Source organism: Papaver somniferum, chromosome 3 (genome assembly GCF_003573695.1).
Source record: "Papaver somniferum cultivar HN1 chromosome 3, ASM357369v1, whole genome shotgun sequence".
Taxonomy (NCBI): domain Eukaryota; kingdom Viridiplantae; phylum Streptophyta; class Magnoliopsida; order Ranunculales; family Papaveraceae; genus Papaver; species Papaver somniferum.
Genome location: NC_039360.1, coordinates 8,308,967 through 8,336,400, shown reverse-complemented (window position 1 = coordinate 8,336,400; position 27,434 = coordinate 8,308,967). Strand labels below are relative to the sequence as shown.

Genomic DNA, 27,434 nt, shown 5'->3' with positions numbered 1-27,434 from the left:
CAATGGTAAAGTGACTGAATATATTACTACGAACAATATCTAGGCATAACTCTAATTAAACATCCTATCTTTTTGGCCATATGTGCGCACAAATTGCACACCGGGGTATGTATGTAACTCCAAACTCGAGTTATCAGAACAGTACTGGTACGTATCATGAGTGTACTTACCTAGCCTTCTGATTTTGCGCTTTGTCAATGGCGCATTATTGATATAAATAGATAAACTGATGATTGATATAGGTGAAGTCGATGAATGCGACCGGCCTGATATATAGAACTCTGTGTAGGCGTCCGACAGAGTAGTGTTTAAACCTAAAGCCACATGGCACCTGCACGTTTGAGAAGTGGTTTGAGTGTGCCATTGAGATGAAGAGTCATGACTTCATTCGGTCCACCAATGAGCTCACGACCAATGAATACGGCTGGTACAGTAGGTCTACGACCTAATAATGTCAGCAACACCAATTCGATTTCAGTTCCTTTTGGGTCTTGGTCGAGTTCATGAACTACAGGGCTCACTCCGAGCTCGTTGAATAGAGTCTTGATAGTATGACACATGCAACATGTTGTCTTGCTGAAGATTACAACTGCGTGTTGTGATGACAGAGTCCTTACCATCTCCATTACTGCTAAGCTCTTACAATTTGATCAACTTCGCAGAGAAAACTTCGACTTAAACAAATAAGTTGAAATGCAGAATATATATATGATAAACGAAACACTGGTAGTTATTAAAACCGAAATTAGCTGAAAGTTCGATTAATTTTTTTAAAAAATGATGGGAATGTGGTGAAATGATTGAGAGAGTTTTGTAGAGAGAAATGCTAGAAAACTAGGGTTGTTTGTGATGAGTTGTGTGTTCCTATAATGACTTATATTTATAGCAGACGTTTGCATGGAGGATATATGGACTTGTTGTATCTTACAAGAGAAGAATATTGTGAGAAAGGAAATAAAATATAAAGTTAAAGCATAAAAAGAAAAGGAAAAGAGAATTTTTGAATAGATACTTGATGAGTGGGGGGATTCGACGAAGCTACTCCATGATATGATCATTTGTTTGATATTGACTTGTAGTAGACACACTGCCATGCATTCAGGCTCAAACTAGAACAATGTTCTTGATGCATGTGCTATATCATTTCAAGTTTTAATGAGGTAGATTATGTTATAATTTCAACACAAAATTGGTTAAAAAGATCAAAATCAACTATTTTTTTTTTGGCCATTTCACCCAAACTATTTTTTACTCGTCCATTTTAACCGTGATTTAAAAATATTTGGACAAATGACCATTTTCCGTAATTTCAAAGTGCGGAACAATTAGTCTGGCCTTACGTGAGACGTAATCGTATCTGCAAATGTCATTCTAGTGAAAGGGTAACATAAATAACTGTTGATAATGCATGATAATAGAAAACTCAGCAGCACACTAGCACCCCAATTTCATCTGAGCAGATAAATACTCTAAATAAAAACAAGCAAATTCATATTTTCTTTTTTTCGTCCCATCTCAACTAACTCGTGAACTGATTTATTTGAATATAACTTGTTACATTTGGGTTAGACTTTTGTTTTTCAACTCAAAAATTGGTAAACAATAGGGTTGTAAGAAACTTTCGAATCCAGTTGGATATTTTTTAAAATACGAGTAATTCAGCCACGCAATAAAAATTTGAGAATTTATGCGATCAAAAGATGGTGTACGTCATTCATTTTCATTGACTAGAACATGACTAGAAATGGATCGACCGTTTTAGCTCCTCCTTTAAATCTGCTTCACAAGTGGGTGTAAAAAGGAAAAGCAATTGCAGAGAGAATATAGAGAGATAAATCCTGGATATTTTTCTGAAAACGTAGTTTGTAATGAAAACAATAGGCCGACGAAGATTTGACGATAATGGTGAACACACTATTATAACATCATCAAGATGCAATATTCTCCATGCTAGCTGGCCAGTATACATTCTTGATGGTCATTTGAACAAAGCAGAATCAAAGTGATATTTGATATATTATTCTGAATAGACAACACTGTTTGTGATAGTTGATTGGTATCTTCTCGTGCAATTTGTTTTATTTTTTATATATAAAGTCCGTACTTTTCTTCTTCCTTTTTGCATTGATAAGAAGATGGAGAAGAAGAAATATTCCGTATAGGAGCATCTGATAAGGATATCGTGTAGGACAAGATTGAAGCAGCTTTTCATTCCCAATTGATCTGCTATCAATCTTTCTCTTCTCTTCTTTATCAATTGTAAAGTGACATATAGTTAGATCAGAATCCAATTCATTCCATGACAGACTAGATCGATCTTACGTAAAAACGTGGGAAATATTTGGACTTCAAAAACTACATCCAAGTGCATTTTCTTTATCAGAGGAAAAAAAGAAAGAAGAAATATGTGGATTTGGAACCGGCCAACGGTATAATATCCCACAGTCGCAGCCCCCTTTTCAACAGGGAATCTGGTACCAGTTATCCATTACCCTACAAAGAAAGGGAAAGATGACATTCAAACAAAACCACTTGAAAAGTTTCTTGTTTTTTTTGGTTGCCAAAGACCAAATTAGAGGTCGATTTCGAGCTTCCGACATATAAAAAAGCAAAGGCCGTATAATAGATTGATAACAACGTAGATTGTAATAGGTATAATCAATGTGGATGGCCAAACGAGAATAGAGAAGCCAACCTATTAAATCGACCTTCGGTACTATGTAAGCACAGGCCTAATTTGGATTGTGTGATAAGCTAGATTCCAGTCAGATCTAGGTGAGTCAGATCCATGATGTTAAATTCATATATAACCATTGGTGAAGAGTTAAAATCTTACTGGAAATGGTTGCATCAAGTAGTTTTTACCCGGGATCTTGTGAACTCTACTCGTATTCGCAACACCATGCCTAAGCATACACACCAACGATTTCCACATTACGACTCTGCGAATCCCCAACAAAAATAATCCTCTTTCCGCGCAATCTCTCGAGAAAATCAGTAGCATTCAAGCTGTATAATATTGAAATTGCATTTTTCACAGTTCAGTACCACATGAAAATGAAGTAAAGTTGTTTTGTAGCTGAGACAACAAGATAGAATGCATTCAGTAAATATAATGATGCTGCTCGTTACCTTGGTAAATTACATGCAGTCATCCGGTTGCCATCTCCATCTTAAATAATCTTCATTAGGCCTTCCATTTACATGAAGCAACAAGATAATATGGCTCATTATTTTCATCTCTTTACCTTGCATTTTTTGAATCTTCAGAAAATTTCTCTTCCTAGGTCCTTCCCATTTCTCCAGAAGTCATCAAATCCAGGAGAAACATCGGTTAACGGCCGATGTAGTGGTAGTATGAATAGTACCACCAATCCCATGAAAAAGTAATCGAGTAACAGGTACCAATAAACAAACAGTTTTGTGATTGAATGTTAGATAGCTACCGAAGTCGCAAACAGAAAGGATGTACCCTGAAATCATTTAGTAACACGTGGTATGCATGCATACTCCAGATAGATACCAAGTCACAGCTACACGTGGTATGCAGGAAACATGCAAACTCCATTCATCAAGTTTTAGGGTACTAGATATTACATTAATAATAGAGTGTTGGGAATACCATAAAGAGGAAGAAGTAAAAAAAATAAAACTATTAACCAATGCATCGAAATACTACCCAATGAATTGAACTCGAATTATTTTTCAACTTACGGTTTCAGAGATGACCAGATGTAAATGGAAAATGTCAGTGATTTAGGTTTCTAACCACTACACATACACAACTCCGTTAGCAGTAACGCACTGCCATGATTTTAAGTCATCAATTCCACAAGGAACAGTAAAATAGAAAGAAAATCACACTTGCAGAAAACTGGCCTTCAAAGTTCAAACAAGCCGGAGAAAAACCTGATAAATGTACTCATTTAATGAAGCCAAAATCATGGCTGTTCCTCTATTTCCTTTGAAATTGTTTTGAATTATAGATACAAAAAGAATATATATCAATATATGCAGGTTCCACCCCCACTTGAGACGGGTTTAAACATATTACATACAATATACTGTATATTTTGTTAATTTGACAGGGAGTACAAGTGGAGCGGAAACGTCAAAATTTTCTTCATTTTAATGGAAGACATGAGTTGATGCATAATATTCACTCTCGTTGAACACGGGTCTTAAATCTTCTTGACACATAAAATCTAAAGGAAATGAAACAAGATGACCTCTTATTGTCCCTAGTCTCTCCATTGGATCTGTTGCTTTAACATCTCCGTTTTGATATGATTCTAGCTTCCCTGGAGCTATTCCTAAATCTATTGTCGTATGTCCTAGTTTCTCCTTCCAGTATCCCATACTCTGTCTAATTGCCGCTCTGCAAGTGATGAATGTGATGTCAGGGAAATAGTTGACAAGACATCAAAATAGACCATGTCTTCGAAATTAAATAGAGATGTATAAACTTCATAACAGAACTAAATCATACCTGGTGTGTATAAGATCATTGGGAACGCAAGCAAAAACATCTTGGTATATCGTGGTATTAGTCTGGAAAAAAATTACACAAGTTTAGCAACTTGGAGTCTTAGACCATTGCAAGACTAAATTCCAAAAAAGAAAAAAAAGAAAGAAACTCTTTTTATGTTTTTCAAATAGTCTAGTCATAATGACTTTTCAGATATAGTTTTAAGAATTTTAAGAAATTCCACTTAAGATGAGAAAACTTGCACCATCTAAAAAGCTATTGATAGCAAAACTTTTAAGTCATTTTCAAAAAGAAGGGTCAGACTTTCATAGTCACCGGAGAAACTAATTTATCCATATTACAACATACCTTGGCAGTTGCCATCCATATATCTTTGTATGTTGTGTCGATCACGGGGTCACTGATTTGAATCATCTACAACAGAAATGAACATGCACACAGTCAAATTCATGCACGATCCTCTAAAAATCTTCTGGCATGTATGTTGCTCATTGTCCTACAATCTAGGTGCACTAGTATATTCACAAAGAAAAAGTAGGCCGTAAATATGAACATATTATTAGAAATAACCAATTGGTTCAACTTTCAAGTTAACAAACCTCTCCGGCGCAAAGACCAAGGTGTTCGGCCCATAAGGATTGACGAAGACTAAAAGCAAACTTGCCAGCTTTCCAAGGCATTCCATTCATGGATGTGTCAACAAATTCTTTATCTTCAATTAGTACATCAATCTGAAATAGAACGTTCATTTTCAGATGGAAAGAGGAAGAAGGTTGTTTCGACACAAAAAAAGGATACCGGATCTTGATGAGTAACATGATTCAACGAAAATAACAAGATATTAAGCAATGGAGCATGAGTCGATACCTCAGAGTCTCGTTCTCCAAGCAAACTTCTATCATTGATATTAGCTGATCCGATTAAGGCCACACGATCATCAACTATCATCACCTTACTGTGGACATAAATCTGCTTGAAAGAATATGCACAAGACTTAAACAAAAAAATCATGTAAAAGAACGAAAACATAAATATAAGCTGAACATCAAATGCAACGAAACTGACCTGATTGGTAGCTAGTGAACCACCATCAGAAAGTCTTCCGTAAGCTCTCAGACCGTAGAAAGAAATGTAATCATTTGCTCTTGGGCCAATCATATCATAAAGATTATGCAAGATAGAGTTTCGTCCTCTGGAAATAGTTCGATATTGCCAGTGCATTATAGCTCTCACAGAAGCTGCACCAGTATCGTCGAGACCCCCCTGCACATTGAACCCAGGAAGTAAATTAGAAAACCAATTTCTACCATGATAATACAGACAACTTGAGGGAACAATTCGTACCTGGAAGCCAGGCAGGAGCGGTATGACAACAATAACCCTGAAAGACTTTTCTTCTCTGTGGGCTCGTATGATACGTCTATACAATGCTTCTAAGACACGATTCCGTATCATTTCATCTCCCGACAGACCTGATATAAAAAATTGATTCTGGGAACAAGGAAAAGTGAATAAAAGAAACTAATTAAGAAAGATTCTTAGTAGAATAAAATGTGTCTCCCAAATACGAAATCTTGCGAGTTTCATAAAACAACTCTTTAAGTAAAATGAAACCAAGCAAACATGTATTTGATTACTATTTGTTTATGTATTTGGAACAAGGAAAAGTGAATAAAAGAAACTAATTAAGAAAGATTCTTAGTAGAATAAAATGTGTCTCCCAAATACGAAATCTTGCGAGTTTCATAAAACAACTCTTCAAGTAAAATGAAACCAAGCAAACATGTATCTGTTTACTATGTTGTACCCTATAGTATGCTATCTTCTCTAAAGTAAAGTACATACGATTCATAAGTGAAGCTTCCATGGTTACACAAATGCATTGAATTTCATATAAAGCAAAATATAAATGTTTTATCTAATAGAACAACTACCTCTATGTAAACAAAGTGTTCTGCATTTTCAATGAGAGAGCAGTATGCATTGTGAATGCTCTCCTCAGTTTGGCTTGTTCCAGCAGACCATTGACCAACGCTTCTAATAATCTGCATGATGCAAGTCACAGTAAAAAGTTATAATATGGTAAACATATATTCCAGAAAGAAAAGTTATTTATATGCATTCTTGTGCTGATTACACAAAAATCATTAAAAAAAAGGTAAAGCTCGGCGAAAAATATCATGCCTATTAGTATACATTAAAAGTAACTTCGGAACTACAATGATTTTTAAGTTTCCAAAGTGATAACATTTCAGTTTCACAATTAGAAGTGCACCCTCATCATCAGGTTAAATATCCATGACAATAACCTCAGGAGGCAAAACCAAGTTCTAAATTTTTGTTGGCCACCAGATAATGTTTGCTTAAGAATACGCACAAGCTTGTTGCAGACAATGCAGTACCGGCAAGTATTAATACATTATCACTAAAAAACAACTATAAAGAGCTTAAAGCAACGAAAAACATTACGAGATCAAAAGAATGCACCATAGATGGCACGATGATGTAGGTAGTACTATGAGTTCATAATATACAGCTTACCTGACAACGGCACGAGCTACGGGGACCAACTTGGCCAGCTTCATCATCAGAAACAGCTTGAGCGCCCCTCTCTTGTGTTTCCCACCACTCATTATCGCCGTTCCCATCCGCCTGTCTCACCATGGCAGGAGAAGTTTTCCTCTGAGAATTCAACGAATCAAGGTCATCAATGAATTCTTTCATTTGATAATCTGGAACTATAGGTTGAACTCTTGACTTCCTGAAGGAAAATGGAAGATTTCGACTAACATTGCTCGAATCATTTTGATTGGCGTCCAAGCCGCATAATTGTGAGTTTCCATTTATATCATCCAATCCATCAGCTTCCTGTGGTAAAAGCAGTGGGATGTCTGGTGATGATGATCTGGAAAAGGAATCCTGTCTATCGATGCCCATGTGACTTTCTTCCACTTCCTTAATTTCAGCCTCTATTTCTTCGCTCCTTGCCATGTAATGAGGAATAACCATATGCTGCTGAGGCATGAGTAGTGGAATTGCTTGCTCATTAGGAGCTTTGTTTCTCTAGAAGAATGCCAACAATATTGATCGTTACCAAGTAAGCTTTTCAGAATAGGAAAATATCCTGAAGAGAGAAAAAACAAAATAATAAATAAAATAAAAACCATACCTTGGCATAGTTCCAGCGCTGCACAAAATGCCTTGCTACATCACGGCAAGGTGGTCCCCAGAGGGCACAATGGACATCATGCCATGGCATGCGAGGATATTTGGAACGGTCTAATTCATCTTTCATAGTATCTTCCCACGTATTTGGTTCGGATTCCCTAACAAAAAAAATGTTAGTTGATAAGAAAAGAAACCATCTTATAATGTTTAATTTTGAACTAATTGAAGATGATCGAAGTCCAATCTTGTGCAGTTACACGCTACTACCCACCAAAAATCATCAATGGTTATTATACCAGTGCATTCAATTCAATGTCTGGGTTTGGCAGTTCAATATTGATGATACCGCACACAACCATCGACTACACAAATTTACAATCGATTCTATTTATCATGTCAATCTCACTTCTCTCTCCCTTTTTAGATACAAGTATACATAAAACCTCAACTATAAACTAGGAAGTTTTTCAGGAAAAGGATGAAAACAAACCTGGGGTTGTAGTAGTCCTTTCCTGGCCATACGTCAGGAGGACAATCACCTAATTTATGTTCACCTGTGTCGTAGCGACCAAAACAAAGATCTAGACCTCCAATGAAGCAAATTCGATAATCAACGATAACAAGTTTTTCGTGATGGGACCTGTGTGCAGTCAATAACTTATCATCAACTGCCGTAACCATTGTAATCTAACTCAACCTCGATGAAAGTTTTAAGCACTTTTCTCAAATGGATAACGTACCATAAATAGACTCCAGATGAGAAATGATCAGGATAACGCAATACCCTTACATTCTCATGAATGTTAAGAAGCTTTCGCTTGCTGTAGACGCTGTTTATTTTCAAAGCAAGAGCAACTTCCTTGTACATAAGAACATAAATCTGCACAAATTCACCCAGTTCATCAAATTTGGAGGATATCCAATCCCATGATAAAATCTAGAACTAACACATATTTGCATGTGATTATGAAGCACATTTATTTTTGCAATAGGTTTATTAGAATTCAAGATACCGAAAACGAAACGAGAATGCTCATCGATAAGAGTACTTGGCCAGAAATATAGGCATTTATCATTTTTCTAATTAAGTGAAGAAAAAGCAAGATGATGTATGTATTACATCATTATATGACAGGACCTATAAAATCGTAAGTGGAGAGTAGTTGAAATGGCGTTATATGTTGCATCCTTAAAAATGCATATTTAATTTATTTAGTTTTTTGTTCGGTAACGAATTTTGGTGCTAACGAGTTTGGAACTCACGTCACTGGAATCATCAACCAATGGCTTTACCACTGGACTACAGTGACATCAACAAAAAATGCATATTTAATTAAGACATACTCCCTCCGTTTTTGTCCGTTTTAAAAAAAGTGATAGTATCTCTTTTCAAAAACGGAGGTACTACTAAAAAGGCATTGATAGAAGTACGATGTAGATGGACGCCAACTATGAATATACCAGTTAACTTAATAGTTGCTATAGAGTCCAACCGTTAACAGTGAAATACTAAGTCGTGGAAAGTCCATAAACAAAGATGTGCAACTTTATAGTCCAACTGTGAATATACAAGTTAACTTAATAGTTGCTATCGAGTCCAACTGTTAACAGTGATATACTGTCATAATTTCTAAGATGCGCCAAAGGTAGGATATTAGACAGGTGATCCATGAAACATGATTACAAGAAGATATAATGCAGAATATCCACTTAAAACATCAACTATAAAAGGAGGTATGGGGAAAAGTACCTGAACTCCTTCTTTGGCTTTTGCTTCAATTATCGCATCAAGCCTAGAGGACTCTTGTGTACTAAAAGGACGTCTTAAATACAGTTCTGGGCACAGCCACCAGCCTGTAATAAATACCTACATAGGAATCTCAATCCCTTCAGAATTTAGTCTAAACAATTTCAAGAAGAGAAATCTGCATTATGGCTGATTGCTAACCTCTGATTTTGCTCCCTCAATGGCTGATGCAATTGCATGAAATGCTGCTTGTCCATCAACAAACCATTGAGCCTGACTTCCATCTTCAATCAAGCCCCTTGGCGGAGCAAAAGAACCAAAACGATGAGGATGGCACCAACCTTCAGGGGGCCTTAAACCGGCATCATTAATTGATGCAACCCAATCTCTAACTTTACCATCGCTTTTAGCTCTTAATTTTATGCTCCGACTACCGCAAGATACCTGTTTAATGAGATTATCAAGTATTAGTCGATCCGCTGCATGTCTATCTTTTTCTATCTTTTGAATGACATGTCTATTTCCATGTCATTACATACTATCCACTATCCAGCCTTTAAAAAATTGGATATCTCGACTTTGGAATCCAACACGGTCAAATAAAGGTCAACTGTTCTTTTAGGTATGAAATGGTAGTCTAAGCTGGAAACATGGCAAACATGGGGACTAAACCACCTTTCTGGGTACTGAAGTCAAATAAGTCATAATAAAAATGACTTGTCAAAGCAACATCACTTTAGTACAGTATCTTCACAATGCTAATTGCCAAAAAGTCAGATAAAGAGTTACTTCCATGCTACGGTCATAGTGTATCTGTGTCCCTTATAAATCTACCAATTAGTATTAGTTGGTACATATACAAATCACATAAGGGACATGAAGCAGTTGCTATCTCACGTCAACGTAATGGAAACAGATGAAAATGCATTTCTCAAACTGACACCAAGGAAAGTAACAATGACCTTAAGTTTCCAAAAAGCCATAAGCAGCTTACCTCAAATGCATGACGTAATGGATTGCGATCCTTTATCTCTTTGGCTAAAGATACTCGACCTTCTCCATTACCATCTGAGGCTGGCAGCACATCGAAAACAATTATATCCAAGGGTTTTGTATCAAAAGGATCCCCCAGCAAAGCCAGGAAGCCAGGTTTCAGTACAGCCCATACCTACAAGCAAAGCAAGTGATACATACCATATTTTAGGATAGTTTTAGCGTTTGACAAACTGATAAATTAGTAATACATCTTTTAATGATGAAACTCTACTAAAACATTTGTCTGCATATCCAATAAACTCTATAGCAGTAAATATAGCATGACAGTTAAAGTATGCATCAACTTGAGTGACTAAAAAGAGTTCCTGAATGAGTTGGGAGTGTCTTGTGATGTTCACTTCTAAGGTTTATTGGTATTTGTCAAATGCAGTTTCCACAATGTGCTTTCACTACAATTTTGTGTTGCCATTAAATTCTATTCTCCAGTCAAAGCAATCTAATACACATGAGCTATTGCATGGTGCCGAGTTTTACATAACTACCCTCTACCGATGTTCCCTGTTCAAAGCAATCTAATAGCCATTCTAATCCCAAACCCAGATGGTATTATTAATATGTCGCCAAGAACATGAACACCAGGTTGTCTATCATTAACATACACGTTAATTTTACAGGAGAGACTATTACCTTTTGCCAATTGTCATTCCAGCAATTAAACAAACAGCATGAACAACATTTTCTATCATCATCATCCCTTGGAATTTTGGGGAGATGCTTGACCATTACATAGTCTTCTTTCAGCTTTGGCCCATATTCTGGAGCAAATGATAACTTTGAAACCTCCAAAAACTTGCAAACCTACAGGACCAAACTAATCACTGTGATTAACATCCAAGGTACATAACCGAACGAGAGAGAGAGAGAGAGAGAGAGAGAATTTCATGCACATACCTCTGGAGAATTGGCAATGTCCAAGTTCCCAAGAAAATTATTCAAATACCCTTGCATTGCAACCTTTGCATTATCCGAAATAGACTGTTGTCTTCCTAATGCGGGTCGAATAATCGGTAACGCAGCACTCGACGGTACATCTCTGCATTATAACCAGCCTTTAGGATTATAAGAACTACTAAACACCTAATATAACACAATACAGATCAAACTAACTTAACACATTGACATGCACCTGTTTTTTGCACTTTCATCATGATGTACATTAACAGCTTCCTCATCATCACCTTCTTCATCATCGTGTTGTACAACCGTTGTATGTTCTCCTATTCCTAGTGTTTGAAGAAATTCTTTAACCTTCATACAAATTTTCAAATACTCATCAAGTATTAAAACAACACTACATTGCGATTACGTCGAAATTGAAACATTACCACAAAAAGAACTCAAACTCAAAATTACCTGCTCTTGTTTATCCTCAATAATATCTTGAAATTCCTGTATGAGTGCTCGTTTCTTCAATCCGATATGTAAATAGATCACTTGTGTTGCTTTCTTCAATAATTGCCATTTAAACTAGTAAAAACAAAAAACAAAACCAAACATTATCAAATTCTTCTTCCCACATTGAAGTTAACCTAATCAACTAATTTCTTCACATTCATTGTTTTTCCTTGTTTATAGTTCCATTGATTATAACTAAGCCAATCAAATCCTCATTAATACACATAATTATTGTTAAATTCATTGATAATAAGTGAATCAAATCGGATCAAAATCTATGAATCGGAAAAAATACCTGTTTATACTGAAATTCGACAGTATAAGAAAGAGTAAAAGGACTAATATCAGCAGCATCGGGACGAGATACAGAAACAACAGTAGCTTTAGGTAATTCATCAAATATCCAGTTTTGTTGTGATGACTGAGTTTGATGAGGAAGAGATGACGACGAAATCGACGGTTCTGATCGCATTTGAAAGTATCGATGACTATGATGATGATTCCCGTTTGTAGAAATCCCTAACTCTTCTGGTGATTCCATCTCTGGAAAAATTTACAGAGAATTTCTCTTCTTTATTTTGTTTTTCTGTTAAATTGAGTTGTAAAAAAAAATATCTGAACTGGAGAAGATGGAAATTTGGTTATATTTACGACGATTCTGTGTTTCGGACTATTAGGTCCTCTTACATCTGGAAGGACTATCCAACTAATGATCGCCGCGTGTGATTTGAAAACCGGTATTTTTGTGCTGGGGGACAGTTAAGTCTTTGTTTTGCTTCTAGATAGAGTACACGTGTTTTTTCCTAAAGCAAAAGGATTTTATATTATTTATCATACCAACAAACCTAACGATTCTAAAAAGTCCCGGGTTCCTTCCATGATTGGTAAACGGGTTACCGGGATTAGTAGATTACCGTTTGAGTGATCCGACGGTCAGGATTGGATGTAACTCTTTTGTCTCATATGAAACAGTATTCATGTTAATGCCGGTCATCCTCTTTAGCAATCATGATTCCCACCAAATCTTGACCATAATCGGCAATCAAATCTAAAATCAGTTCCTTCATACCTTGTTCTTTTTTACTTTATTATTTTTTGTTTTTTTGGGTGTGGGACTCTATTACCTGGCAAGTTTGAAGCCTACCTCATTTAAAGTAAAAGCGGTCATTTTGAAGTAAACCTTAAAAACCCATCAGCCAATTATCTTCGTTAGTGGCTGGTTTATTTTCATTAATGATTGGCTTATCCTTGATTAATTAGTTTTAATTTCAGAAGATTAATAGGTGTTTAATGTTATTAACATAGAAATCAACTAATGTAATTGATCACGAAAACATGAAAAGATTTTTTATTGCAAAAACATTAGCTAAAAATCAGTGGATGTTCATGTCCTCGTTGGCTGATTCTGGATTAATGTTCCTCATTCACGAAGAACATGAAGAATCGGTAGACATTTCTTTACATATAGGCCGATTGCGACAATCAGCGAATGTGAACGTATTTATAAACTGATTGTGACGTTTATTTATATAAAGTCTGATTGCGACAGATGTAGGTGTTTCTATAAAGTGATTGCAACCTCAGGCGTGTGTAGAGGTTTATATTAGTGGATAGTAGCCTATAAAACATGTAGAAAAATTGGGCATTTTCTTTAGCCAGAATCGGTCTATATGAATGTCCACATCGACCGATTTTGGGTTAATATTCTTCAATCACGAAGAACACTAAGAACAATGGGCAGACGTGTATGTGCATATCAATGAATTGTGCAAAATCGCTAATGCAGACATTTATATCAGCTGATTATGGATAAATCCAGAAAAACTAAATTCTTAAAAATTTCAATTTTGAATTTTTGAATGAATTAAATCCCTAATGAAGAGGAATGGATTGATAGAAAGTACCTGTGAGAGGGGAATTTAATAGATTTAGTTCAAATTTTTAAGTTTTAATAGTATGGGTAACTTAGTACTTTCACCCTTTTTAGACACATATTATCCCTCTCATCTATCTAGGTGGGCGAAGAAAATGATAGGCCTCAAACTCGTTAGGCTTTGTTACCTGCCTAAATTGAGTTTTAATTTCAAGAATAGTTTCTTTGAATATCCAATAAATACTAGAATTGGTTTTGTTTTTTTTTTCTTTTGAAGCACTTGAATTATTTTAATTAATAGACTTGATCACTAGTAGGCTATTAGACTCAAAGACAATGTTAGTAAAATGTAAAGTATCCAACTCAGAAGAAGCATAGACTCTGGCAACGCTTCAGGTAGTTATATGGGCAAAGGAAATAAGGATTCTTTATTTATGGTGAGAAGGAGACTGCCCGAGAATCTTGCTGGAAAAAAAAACTTGATGTAATAGAAGAATCATGCAATTATTAGAGAATCCATGAAACTCTTAGAGAAAATGTAACAACTTTTTGGGCGTTATCTTCATCAACAGGAAAAGTGATAAGGTTGCTGACATTTTAGCAAAAAATGCAAGGAAAAAGGAATATGCATCAGTAATGGATAGGAGATATACTTCTATTGATTTTATTTATTTATTTATTAGATAGGATGAACATAAGATATGGTTCTTGTGATATCTCTAAACTTAATTGTCAAATGGGGAAAAATTTGTTAGTGATAAGTGCATATTTTACATATATTTAGTGTCAATTCCATGCTAGTAATTGTTTATATTCTTGCAAATTATTGTATTTTACGCTTGTTTTCTCTTTATATATTTTATTAGGTGAATCATCCAAAAGAAGTGAATTGGCACTTAATTGTGCAATAAAAGAAGCTAGCTACAAATGGAGAATGACCAAAGACCAATGGAACTTGTTCAAGTACAAGATTTTTACTTTTCATCTTGAAGAGGACGAAAAGATAAAGCCAATGGCGAAAGGATGAAGCAATTCCGAGTTCGCATGAAGAAGTTATGAGCAAAACAAGAACTCAGAACACAAAAGGGCAAAATGGTTGTTTCCGGGACAAGTGTTATTGGCACCCCTTATGCGTTAAGGGGTATCCATTCTACTAAGGGACAGTCAACTTTCAAAAGAATTACTAATGGCAGTCCGGCATTTTACAAGTGGTAAAGCTGGAATTTAAATATTGTTAAAGGCAGACGTTGTTTCACTCAGGGCTGCCATATCCATCTTCGTTATTCAAAACTAGAAATCCCGCATGCAGTTTCTTCTGCATGGATATCTGTTACAGTGTTGCTCGAGATGCTACGATTGGCAGTGATGAGGAGGGTTCGGTGATTGATGGAAGACGAGTAGAGAAGAAGACCTCAAGCCTGGCAGTGAACGTTGTTGTCATTGTTGGTCCGTAGTCATTGGTGATGGGTTTAAGTTTTGTCTACTATGAAGAAAAGAAGTGGTGCTGCTACCATTGGAAGTAATGAGGAGATGTCGTGATTCTGAGTTGCTGCCGTTGTTGACTGTGAGAACCAGTAATGGAGCTGGTCGTCTGTGATAGTTAAGAAGAACTCGATGGTGTTGATGGAGCTCGAGAGGTACTGGGGTTTTTAAGATTGCTACCATTACGATAGTGATCATGATGATCAGGCAATGGAGTTAATGTCGTGACTATGCCATGGATAGGTGGTTTGCGGCTGACTACTGGTGATGCTGGCAGTGACGAGGAAGAAGTGTTGAGTTCGAGTTTAGGTTGAGCTGGTGTTGGGCTCGATATCAGGTGAAGCAAGATGGCTTCTGCCATTGGTTCTGGTGGTTAGAAAATGACTGGGATTGTGACTTTGGAATCCTAGTTTGATTGGAAGAGTGGTTATAGATAAAACATGGAGTTCGAGGAGGTGTAGCTTCTCGAAATTTGAGAGAGAAATCAGCTCGGAAACTGATATTGCTGCCGTTGATTGAATAGGTTGGATGGAGATGACTAAGCGGTGGTTCTGGAGATCGGATAAACAAAGAATCATTGCTACGCGCTGGTGAAGATTGGGTAATCTTTAGAAGTCAAAGCTTGGGCGAGAATTCAGAGTTTTGATAATGATGAGTGCTAAAAAGTGCATATTTCTATATATTTTTCTTGGCATTTAACTCATCTTTTGTGCATTAATTCTACATTTTATACCATATTTTGTATTTTCTTTGTTTTCAAGAATAAATATTTTTATTAATTAATTTTTCATTTTTAGGTTGTAAATAAAGTTTGGATGAATTGCGGAGCGAAAAGAGAAGAAAAGTAATGAAAAATCGGGAGGAGTTACACAAGGAAGCCGCGAAGAATGTTGTGCACAAGACCAAAAGGCTAGAAGTGGGCTTGAAGATGAAGAATTGTTCTTAAAGAAGATATGGGCTTGGCATACCCAAGGCCCAAAACCCTCACCCAAACCCATTTCCAATATCCATACCCGCCTTCATCTTCAGCCGTCAGATTGGATCATCTCAGCATCCTACGGTCGCTTCATCGTCGTGCATCGAAGTCTAAAGCTCCTGTCTAACACTACAGCACCTAACTCCATCTTGAGCCGTTAGTTTCGTTGTATTTTTGCATCCAACGGTCGCTCATAATCTGTCTCCATCTCGCCGTTATATCCGTTTCAGAAGTTATCATCCCACGGATTCCCTTCACAAAACATCAAATTTGATGATCCCGTTTAACACCTAAGCAACCTAACCCTATTACCCGCACCAAACGCACCCTTCTGCCAAAACCCATCGAGCCATCTCCTTCTTCCCCTCTTCTGAAACAGCGACGCTGTCTCCATCACCACCCTTTTCTCCCCCAAATCACTCAATCACCACCATCTTCTCCCCCCAAATCACTCAACCAACACCACTCGAGCCATCATCACTTCTAACAACCAAGACCTACTTTTCTAGCCACTTATTACATTACCTCCTAATCGTTTCATCTCACAGGAACCCTAGGTTAGGAGTTGATGAAATAGGTGAGGTTAGAGGATAAATCGAAGGCATGGGTAGCATCAGCAGACGACAAGGAAGCATGGGTGAGAGCTATCAATCGTTTTCAGAGATTAGGTAAGGATTTTTTGTAAAACCCTAATTTCACTGATTTGGGGATTTTGGATTTTTTTTGGCTGTAACTATAAAAGAGTGTTAGGGGTTGTAAAATTCGGCATCTCTGGACTAGCCAGTAGAGAATGGAAACAAATTTGATGCAATTCCAATTTCAGTTCTTCTTATGCAGTTAACAGTGAATGTGTGCATGTTGTTTTCAATTATCTCGAATGTTGAATGTTGCTTGAATTATCATAATCAATGAATGTTATTGCTAGTTACATGTTTAGCATGAGCTAAACTGCATTAGGCTGAGGCTCAGATGAAGCCTAGTGCATTGTCAAATGGTGAATTGCTAGGATAGTTATCTTGTTGTCTGTTTTGATTGAGCAATGGGAAGAGACTAATGCTCATAGTGCCTGTGATTGATTGTTCTGTCAAAAGACAGTCAATGCTAGGGGCAAACTAGTGAGAAAATTAGTTTTCCTCCCATTCTAGATGTATGCATAGGATATTCAACTCAACCTAGGATCACATTGTTTGGCTAGGACACAAAGGTGGACTCTAAGCCTTAGCTTAGACCACAATACCTTATTTCAGTCACTTACAATTTCAGTCTTATTTTGCTCCCTGCTCAGCTAAATTTCTTAGCTATCTTGCTGTTTATTTCTTGTATTTTGAAGCCTGTTGTGCATTGAAATCAGTGCACAAACTCACCCTGCCCTTGGCTCACAGCCTTGGTTCCATGTTGTTTTGTCATCTTTGCTTTGTTAACTGTTTTGGTTCTTTGGAATTGCCATATTACTTTGCCTTGCTCACTGCCATAGTGCCTTGTCTCCATTGCTAGCTTAGGAAAATTTCTCGTATGCTCCCACTCCCTGTGGACTGATCCCTTGCTTACTCTCTATACTAAAACTTGGCCTTGTATACTTGCAAGTATTTTGTGTGTCTTTTCTAACCACACCAAGTTTTTGGCGCCGCTGCCGGGGACTTGGCGCTGTGTGTTGATTTGTTCTTTGCTGTTTTGTTGCATTCACTTTCATCTTCATATTTGCATCATAGTTCATTGCATTTGCATCTTTCCCTGCATTGCATACTCATTGCATATTGTTCACTTACATTCCTGCATCATAGCTTGCATCATTACTCACTTTCTGCTTTGAGCCAGCAGGTACCATCTTCTGGTGCTGCTGAACTGTGTTGCTGCTGCTGCCTGTTGCTGCTGCTGTTGCCAACTACTGCTGTGCTGCTCTGCTGCGCTTGCTGCTGCTCTGCTGCGCTTGCTGCTGCTGGTGCTGAGCCTCTGGTGCTCTTCCTGTTGTTGCAGCCTACCTGTGCTGCCTGGTGCTGCTGCTATTGTTGTTGTTGCTGCTGCTGTGCTCCTGTTGCTGCTGGTGCTGAGCCTGTGCTGCTGCTGCTGCTTCCTGTTGCTGCTCCCTGCTGCTGCTGAGTCCCTGCTGAAGCTGCTGCAGCTGGTGTAAGATAAAGCCAAACTGGGCTTGTGGAGTGAACTGATTTGAACCAAGCCCAACTGGGCCTTGAGTATTGAAGCCAAAGCTTAGGATGATCCAAAGCCCAACTGGGCTTTTGCAACCAAACTGAGCAGCTGGGTTGTGCTTAAGCAAGTAAGCCTAAACCCATTAAGAGAACCCAACCTGTGGGCTTCCATTTTTAATTTGTGGGCTTGTAATAATTTTTTCCATTTTTCTGTTGGGTTTGTAATTAATTTCTTGTGGGCTTGTTTGTTTAATTTCTTGTGGGCTTGTGGTTTTAGATTGATTTGGGCCTGTTGTTTAAATTAAAGAAAACTGAACTTTCGAAAGCCCAGTTGGGCCTCATATTTTAGTTAGTAGCTAGCCAAAGCCCAACTAAAATTTCTGGGACTGTGGGCTTAACATCCATTTGAAAACAAAACATTTACACTGTGGGCTTGACCCAAAAACAGAAAACGTTTTCAAAAGCCCAGTTGGGCCTCGACCTTTGGCTATTTAAGAGCCCAAATTTCAAATTGTTACCTGGGCTTGTTTCTGAACTGTGGGCCTGAACCAAAGTTCAAGTGGGCCAAAATTTCAAAATTCCAAAAACCAACAGTGAGCTTTACACGCGAGCAGTGGGCCTATTTTTCAAAAACGTCAGCTGGGCTTCTTCTTCAAAACTCACAGCTGGGCCTCTCCAAAAGCACTAAAAGATCTACCCATTATCTGGGCTTTTTCCCGAATAGAAACCAAGGTTTCTTCATCCCATTTAAACCAAAAGTTTTTTCTTTAACCCATTAAAAACCAAAAGGCTTTGCTCCCTTTAAAAAAACCAAAATTTTTCCTCATCCCATAAAAAACCAAATTTCTTTTCCAAAATTCCCAAGAAACACAAAGCTCTTTGCTCCCTTTAAATAACCAAAAGTTACCAAATGTCTCCCGACAAAACCAAATTTTTCCCAAAAGTCCAATCCCATTAAAAACCAAATTTTCTTGTAGATAGTTTCTTAGTTAAATCTTTTGTTTCTTTTGTATATATAGTGCTAATCCAATATGATCTCGGCTAAAAAAATGTTGGATTTTTTCCTTGAATAATGGAGTTCTAATTTTGCTTTCGCCGAAATCGGGTATTCTCTTTCCTTTTTCTCTACTCAGCATAATCCTCTCCATATGTTGTATTATAATTCTTTACATCTTTTGAAACATTGAGGACAATGTTTAGTTTAGGTTTGGGGGTATAGAGTAGATACCACGATAATATGCCATAATTGAAAACAAAACTCCATCTTTTTGAAAAAATTGAAAAATTCCAAAAAAATTGAAAAATTGAAAAAAAAAAAAAAAAACATAAAAATGGAGCTCATTTACCTTGAAATGTTGACTCTTGTGCAAATATGTAATTTTTAGGAGTCTTAGTCTAGATATGTAGGCACCCTGATTCTAGCACAATTCACATAGTGATAAGAAACTTGCACGCGCACGATCTACCAATACATGTATAGCCTCGATATTCAAGGTGTTTGATAGGAAGTCACGATTGCCAATCACTTTAGAATACTGAATGAGACTTGACTAGCTTGTTCTTTGGTTGGCTGGGATAGAAGTTGGAGGATACGTTAAGAAAAGCAACCATAGAATTTGACCGGATGCATTCGATAAGGGCCACCTCTTGCTAAGAGTCATGTAATTATGTTTTTCTTTTTGTTCATGTATCAAAAGTGTCACTATGTTGTAAAGATCAAAGTTTTTTTCTTGAAAAAATAAATAAATAAATAAATAATAAAAAAAATAAAAAAATAAAAAAAAAAAAAAAAAAAAAATCAAGTATTTATTTATTCCATGTTTTGTCATGTTAAAGACAATAGTTCTCTCTTGTTCCAAAAATAAAAGAGAGTAATCAATGTAAATAAGAGTCATGTAAAGAGTCATCTTTTTGTTGTAAATAGTCTTGTAATAAGCAAGGAGGGTGCAGCCATCGATGTATAATGCGGGTAAACTGAAATATCACCAACTCATTGGGTGAACATTCACAATTCTCGTAAAGCCGGACAGCTAGCTTGGCTTAGAATTCGGTTCTTAGCCTAAAAACTATCTCTTGGTGATTAGTAGTCATAACTTCAGGTCATTCTAGACACATGTGTAGATACACTTTACACTCTTATCACATGTCCTTTTTTTGTTATCAGTGCTAGGATTGTGCCTTTGATAGCTATATTGACATCTCCATTTTGCTGTGAGCTTAAACTGACTTGCACATGTCACATTTGATGGAATCTGAGCTTATATTTTGACCTAGAACTTTGTAGGTACGTTCTAAGCAAACTTTCACGAGACTTCACTCGTCCACTAGGGACACTTAGTGGTTTAAAAGGCTTAGTGCATACGCTAAATGCATTCGAGAGACCAGCGACAGTGGTATAGGTAGGATTTTCTTAGTTTTTTTTACTTGAGGACAAGTGAAATTCAGGTTTGGGGGTATTTGATGAGTGCTAAAAAGTGCATATTTCTATATATTTTTCTTGGCATTTAACTCATCTTTTGTGCATTAATTCTACATTTTATCCCATATTCTGTATATTTTCTTTGTTTTCAAGAATAAATATTTTTATTAATTAATTTTTCATTTTTAGGTTGTAAATAAATTTTGGATGAATTGCGGAGCGAAAAGAGAAGAAAAGTAATGAAAAGTCGGGATGAGTTACACAAGGAAGCCGCGAAGAATGTTGTGCACAAGACCAAAAGGCTAGAAGTGGGCTTGAAGAGGAAGAATTGTTCTTAAAGAAGATATGGGCTTGGCATACCCAAGGCCCAAAACCCTCACCCAAACCCATTTCCAATATCCATACCCGCCTTCATCTTCAGCCGTCAGATTGGATCATCTCAGCATCCTACGGTCGCTTCATCGTCGTGCATCGAAGTCTAAAGCTCCTGTCTAACACTACAGCACCTAACTCCATCTTGAGCCGTTAGTTTCGTTGTATTTTTGCATCCAACGGTCGCTCATAATCTATCTCCATCTCGCCGTTAGATCCGTTTCATAAGTTATCATCCCACGGATTCCCTTCACAAAACATCAAATTTGATGATCCCGTTTAACACCTAAGCAACCTAACCCTATTACCCGCACCAAACGCACCCTTCTGCCAAAACCCATCGAGCCATCTCCTTATTCCCCTCTTTGAAACAGCGACGCTGTCTCCCATCACCACCCTCTTCTCCCCCAAATCCACTCAATCACCCACCATCTTATCCCCCAAATCACTCAACCAACACCACTCGAGCCATCATCACTTCTAACAACCAAGACCTACTTTTCTAGCCACTTATTACATCACCTCCTAATCGTTTCATCTCACAGGAACCCTAGGTTAGGAGTTGATGAAATAGGTGAGGTTAGAGGATAAATCGAAGGCATGGGTAGCATCAGCAGACGACAAGGAAGCATGGGTGAGAGCTATCAATCGTTTTCAGAGATTAGGTAAGGATTTTTTGTAAAACCCTAATTTCACTGATTTGGGGATTTTGGATTTTTTTTGGCTGTAACTATAAAAGGGTGTTAGGGGTTGTAAAATTCGGCATCTCTGGACTAGCCAGTAGAGAATGGAAACAAATTTATTTTGATGCAATTCCAATTTCAGTTCTTCTTATGCAGTTAACAGTGAATGTGTGCATGTTGTTTTCAATTATCTCGAATGTTGAATGTTGCTTGAATTATCATACTCAATGAATGTTATTGCTAGTTACATGTTTAGCATGAGCTAAACTGCATTAGGCTGAGGCTCAGATGAAGCCTAGTGCATTGTCAAATGGTGAATTGCTAGGATAGTTATCTTGTTGTCTGTTTTGATTGAGCAATGGGAAGAGACTAATGCTCATAGTGCCTGTGATTGATTGTTCTGTCAAAAGACAGTCAATGCTAGGGGCAAACTAGTGAGAAAATTAGTTTTCCTCCCATTCTAGATGTATGCATAGGATATTCAACTCAACCTAGGATCACATTGTTTGGCTAGGACACAAAGGTGGACTCTAAGCCTTAGCTTAGACCACAATACCTTATTTCAGTCACTTACAATTTCAGTCTTATTTTGCTCCCTGCTCAGCTAAATTTCTTAGCTATCTTGCTGTTTATTTCTTGTATTTTGAAGCCTGTTGTGCATTGAAATCAGTGCACAAACTCACCCCTGCCCTTGGCTCACAGCCTTGGTTCCATGCTGTTTTGTCATCTTTGCTTTGTTAACTGTTTTGGTTCTTTGCAATTGCCATATTACTTTGCCTTGCTCACTGCCATAGTGCCTTGTCTCCATTGCTAGCTTAGGAAAATTTCTCGTATGCTCCCACTCCCTGTGGACTGATCCCTTGCTTACTCTCTATACTAAAACTTGTCCTTGTATACTTGCAAGTCTTTTGTGTGTCTTTTCTAACCACACCAGATAAGTTTTCTCGCTGGAAAACAGTCATCAGGTGAGACTTTTGCCGTTGATTTTGAAGATGAACGGTGGATGATAAACACGAGTATAGGGTTTGAGTCGGCTAAGGAGAGCTGGGTTTTTATCAGATTCGAAATTTCAGCTACAAAAAGCTACAAATAGAGGGTCGAATAGCCAGCATAACTCATCTCCTCAACCTCAGTTTCACGCTCATAACCTGTTCGTAAAAAGTCTTCACAGAAGCAGAAAGTGTTCATACATGCAACAGTAGCAGAAAGGTTATAGCAACAAGGAGACAGTGGCTTGCAACAGAGGCAACAATAGCTAGATTTCTTCTACAACAACAGTTTTCTTTCTATAACCTCCATTATGTCTAGATAATTTACTTATTTGATTGAGGATGAATTCTAAGTACTATATATGATTTTATTTAGTATATGAATCTGTTCTGATTTCTTCATATGATTATTATTTGTGTTTATTATTAAAAATGAATATGATTGATTGATAGATTGTTTAGATGACCAACTGAATATATTTGTTAACTCAATATAATGCTAATAAGGGTTAGGATATCCGTAATTGTTGAATAATTTCTTACACAAGTAGAGAACGTGAGACCTTGCGGAGGGATTCCGTAAAGCAATCACGTGTGAACACAACACTAGAAAGTAAACCGAGCGTACTGAGTCTAACTACTAGGATTAAACCTAAATTCACAGACCATAAAGCATTCGACTGAATTACATCTTGTAAGCGTTCCTCAAGGTGGTTCAGACGGATAGACTCTGGCGACTAAGCGTACCTGTTGTCCAGTGGCTTAAGGGATTTTGGAGATAGCTAAGCGTACTTGTTATCTTACGGTTAGTAATAATCTATGATTAATGATGAATGGATGAATATACTACTTTGATGAATATTTAGTTACGAAGAAGGATTCCTCGATCATCTCACTCCATATTGCTTGCAATCTTAATTACTTATCATTGCTTTATTATTTATTTAGCTATTAAATCTAAAACAAAAACCCCCATTTGTGACATTTTTGATAACTAAACTCCCTGCTCTTCGTGGGAACGATCCTTGCTTCCATTATATTACCATCTAGTTATGTGGAAATAATATTATTAATTTATTGAGCCTACGACACCCATCAGTTAGAGGAAACACCTACAATAGTTCCGGAGTCGGTTATAAAAGTCGCTAACATAGAGTAGTTTTGTGGTTCTTTTTAGTGGTCAGGGTAGGCTAATTCTCAAAAAAAAAAAAAAAAGGTCAAGCTTTTAGTCCATATAACTGCTTCTTCCGTAGCAAGATACTTAGCATGTTCAGCTTCCTATTTACGTCCAACCCTCTGTGAATATGCCATCTTATCACAAGATTGAATTAGTTCTTGAACTATCGATCAAAACAGTTCGTGGATTCAAAGTCGCATCGTAACTCAGAAACCTTTTGCTTTTGGCAAGTTAACGACTTGTCAAAACAGTTTGTGTACTTAGAAATAAAAAAATTCTATGAAACATTCAAAATCAGCTAGTCCCTGAAATGTATAAATCACTTTGTGTACCTTTGAATTAAACAATGTCCAGTACAATCTCAAAATCACCTAGTCTGTGAACTGAGAAAATCAGTTAGTGCTAGCGAGTTAATTGAGATTCAAAGATCAAATCTTTATATTATAAGTTCAAGTTCGTGAACTAGTAGAACAGTCTATGAACTTTAAAAACTAACTTGACTTACTCATTAGCTTGCATGAACTCTTCTTTAAATTCATCGAAACAAAAGTTTGTTTCTTCTAACCTGTATATTTGAGAACTTAAACACATATCAAGTTAGGTAAACATGAATCATATATACAGAGGGTTGGATGCAAATAGGAAGTACTTCACCTTTGATTACCTTTTAACTAACGATGTATCCGTGATTTGTATAATTATCATGTCTTGAGAGTTCTACTCAGAAATCATAACCAAGGTATAAATATAAACATTATGATTAGATAAATTATCTAGTGCGTATTCTTCTTAGCTTATTTTTTAGAAATTTCGATGGATCATGTTCTTGTTTCGTGCTTAGAAGTCAGATAGGCATGGAGAACTCTACAAAGAGCATAAGAAGTGGTAATACCCACATAAAGTCTTCACTATTGACTCACTAGCGATGTATACACCGTGAATCAAATATAACTATATTGACTCTTTTCAACTTAGGTGCACAAAAAAAAATTATGACAACCATTTGGGATATTTATAGTCATAAACTACTCTCACGAGAAGGTCAAGTAATCTGTTAGTATGGATACATATTAATGTGGTAATGGCTCAACATGAATCAGAATTATAAATTTTTGTCTTCAGAAACATAGGGTATTTAATTAAATCCAAGTATATGTTCAAGCAATCAATCTTGTTGATACTAAGATCCATCAAATCACTTATTAAAACATAAGAGCTCAAAAAAAAATCGGTATGAATGGATCACGGTATCAAGTATATAATAAAATAATTATACAACTTGCTCAATTTTATAGACATGCCACTTTAGATGACTCATATCATAAATCTTACAACTTTACCAAATATTCAATAGTTACATAATATGAGTGCCCTGATTCTTGTGCTTCACTCACCATTTTTACTAGGGCATTCTAATTCTTGGTGAGGATACACTTTCAACAATCAAGTTGTGTTGAGGTGGACATTCACCACAAGCGATAGAAACAGACTTTTCTACATTTATGATTTTTTTTTACCATTTGTAGTTTTTAGATTAGCTTGTTTGTTCTTCCTCATATTCTTGGTTTTCCATTCGGATTATCATAAAATGGATCACTTTGTTAGAGCACTGCTCGATCGAACTCGCAATCGTTGTTATCTCAAGATTGTTTGTCAAGTTTAGTTGATCAAAACTATATACTTGATTTCTAGTCTACTTATAGTTATTTCTCGGATTAGGATAGAATGCGTAGTTTAGCTTTAGACTTCACGGTGTTCACCAATTGAAGAAGAAGATATACTGAGGAGCTTGGAGGAACTTCATCAACAAAAGGTATGTGGAGACTAAAACTTATCTACCACTTAGAAGTCCATTATATTCTACCTTTTAATGAGAATAAGTCGTATAGCTATATCGACTTTTACATTATACACATTTGATATTTCGAGCCGAGTTTATTTCCCTTATATATTTCTCGAAATACGTGTTGGAAGCTTTTCTGCTTTAGCTATGTTCATCATATTCTTGGAAACTAAATGTTAAATCAAAAGATGATCATGTGAAAATTACCTCGAACATCTTATATAATTTGTGTGAGACAGTCATTTGATGTTAGCTTGGGAAGATTCGTATTGATCATCCGATCACTTGAAGCTAATGGTATGTGTGATATTACCATTGTCGCCTTCCAAGGATGTTTCAATGATTGACATGAGAGTTTAGAACAATTACCATGTCTGGACACAACACAATATGCGAACTGTATTGAGATGATTCAGGTCCGGAACTCTTGTTTGCGTACCTAGTATATGAACGGATTTACCTGAGAAGGTCCGGAACTCTTTTTTGCGTACCTAGTATAAGAACGGGTTTACCTGAGTTGGGTCCAGAACAGTTGTTCGCGAACCGGCACTACACCAAAACCAGGATTTTGTAACAGTGCAACCTGTCACAGTTTATTTTTCAATCACAGATACACCTGTGACAAGTCCTGCAACAGTTATAACTGTTATTAAATTTTGTATTCGTGATAATAATTAGGAATACTAAAATTCTTTTATTAGTCACAATAATATTTGTTGACAATTTTACAGACAATCACAATTATAATTCAAAGTGATGATTCCACCCAAATATTTCACCACATCTAAAACAACCCCAAAATTATAACACTTTGAATTTTACTTGTCACTAATTTTCCCACATTTGTACAAACTAACAATTATATTTCATTTTTATAAATCAAAATACATTTTTCTTTTTCATTTTAATTTTCTTAATATTAGAAAACAGGATCACGACCAAGTCAACAAGTCATGACTTTATAGAAATTTGACTTTGACATATCTGCTTCTTCCGAAGACGGTGAAAATTACCAAACTACCCTTATCGGAATAAGTGCAATAAAAATTTCGAAGATTGTGAAAATGACCAGACCACCCTTATCGAAAATAAGTAAAGTAAATATTACAGACTATGAAAATGACTATTTTACCCTTATTATTTTACCATATTACCCTTAATGGAAAAAAGTGCAACAAAATATTATGCAGACTATGAAAATTACCAGACTACCCTTATCAGAAATAAGTGAAGTAAATATTACAGACTGTGAAAATGACCATATTACCCTTAACGGAAATTAGTGCAATAAATATTATGGAAACTGTTAAAATGACCAGACTACCCTTATCGGAAATAAGTAAAGTAAATATTACAGACTGTGAAAATAACCATACAACCCTTATAAGAAATAAGTAAAGAAAATATTACAGACTGTGAAAATGACAATTTTACCCTTACTGGAAATAAGTGCAACAAATATAATGGAGATTGTGAAAATGACCAGACTACCCTTATTGGAAATAAGTAAAGGAAATATTACACATTTTGAAAACGACCATATTATCCTTACTATGGAAATGACCATATTACCCTTATTAGAAATAAGCGCAATAAATATCATGGAGACTATAAAAATGAC

General features: G+C 36.4%; 1 protein-coding gene across 3 annotated transcripts; it reads right to left on the bottom strand.

Annotated features, from left to right (window-relative positions):
* Positions 1-3,925: 3,925 nt before the first annotated feature.
* LOC113355267 (phospholipase D zeta 1-like) lies at positions 3,926-12,499 on the bottom strand. Of its 3 annotated transcripts, XM_026598088.1 has the most exons (21): positions 12,151-12,499; positions 11,814-11,927; positions 11,587-11,708; positions 11,352-11,493; positions 11,088-11,258; positions 10,399-10,572; positions 9,606-9,848; positions 9,408-9,524; positions 8,398-8,537; positions 8,148-8,297; positions 7,659-7,815; positions 7,280-7,552; positions 7,031-7,171; positions 6,424-6,534; positions 5,834-5,980; positions 5,555-5,752; positions 5,357-5,458; positions 5,089-5,220; positions 4,838-4,903; positions 4,490-4,551; positions 3,926-4,378 (listed from the first exon to the last, which is right to left on the bottom strand). In XM_026598088.1, the coding sequence occupies exons 1-21, from the start codon at positions 12,394-12,396 to the stop codon at positions 4,129-4,131; spliced, it is 3,258 nt and encodes a 1,085-aa protein (XP_026453873.1). In that variant the 5' UTR covers positions 12,397-12,499; the 3' UTR covers positions 3,926-4,128. The 3 variants fall into 3 exon arrangements, with proteins under 3 accessions (XP_026453873.1, XP_026453872.1, XP_026453874.1); XM_026598087.1 differs by having other exon boundaries at positions 7,031-7,552; XM_026598089.1 differs by lacking the exons at positions 11,814-11,927; positions 12,151-12,499 and having other exon boundaries at positions 7,031-7,552; positions 11,352-11,509.
* Positions 12,500-27,434: the final 14,935 nt, after the last annotated feature.

Excerpts from the sequence above, each read along its gene's own strand:
- LOC113355267 (XM_026598087.1), bottom strand. The coding sequence starts at position 12,396 with ATGGAATCACCAGAAGAGTTAGGGATTTCTACAAACGGGAATCATCAT. Across the intron at positions 10,573-11,087 it reads GGAATGACAATTGGCAAAAG|GTATGGGCTGTACTGAAACC; the intron begins GTAATAGTCTCT and ends CTTTGCTTGTAG. Across the intron at positions 4,552-4,837 it reads TATGGATGGCAACTGCCAAG|ACTAATACCACGATATACCA; the intron begins GTATGTTGTAAT and ends ATTTTTTTCCAG.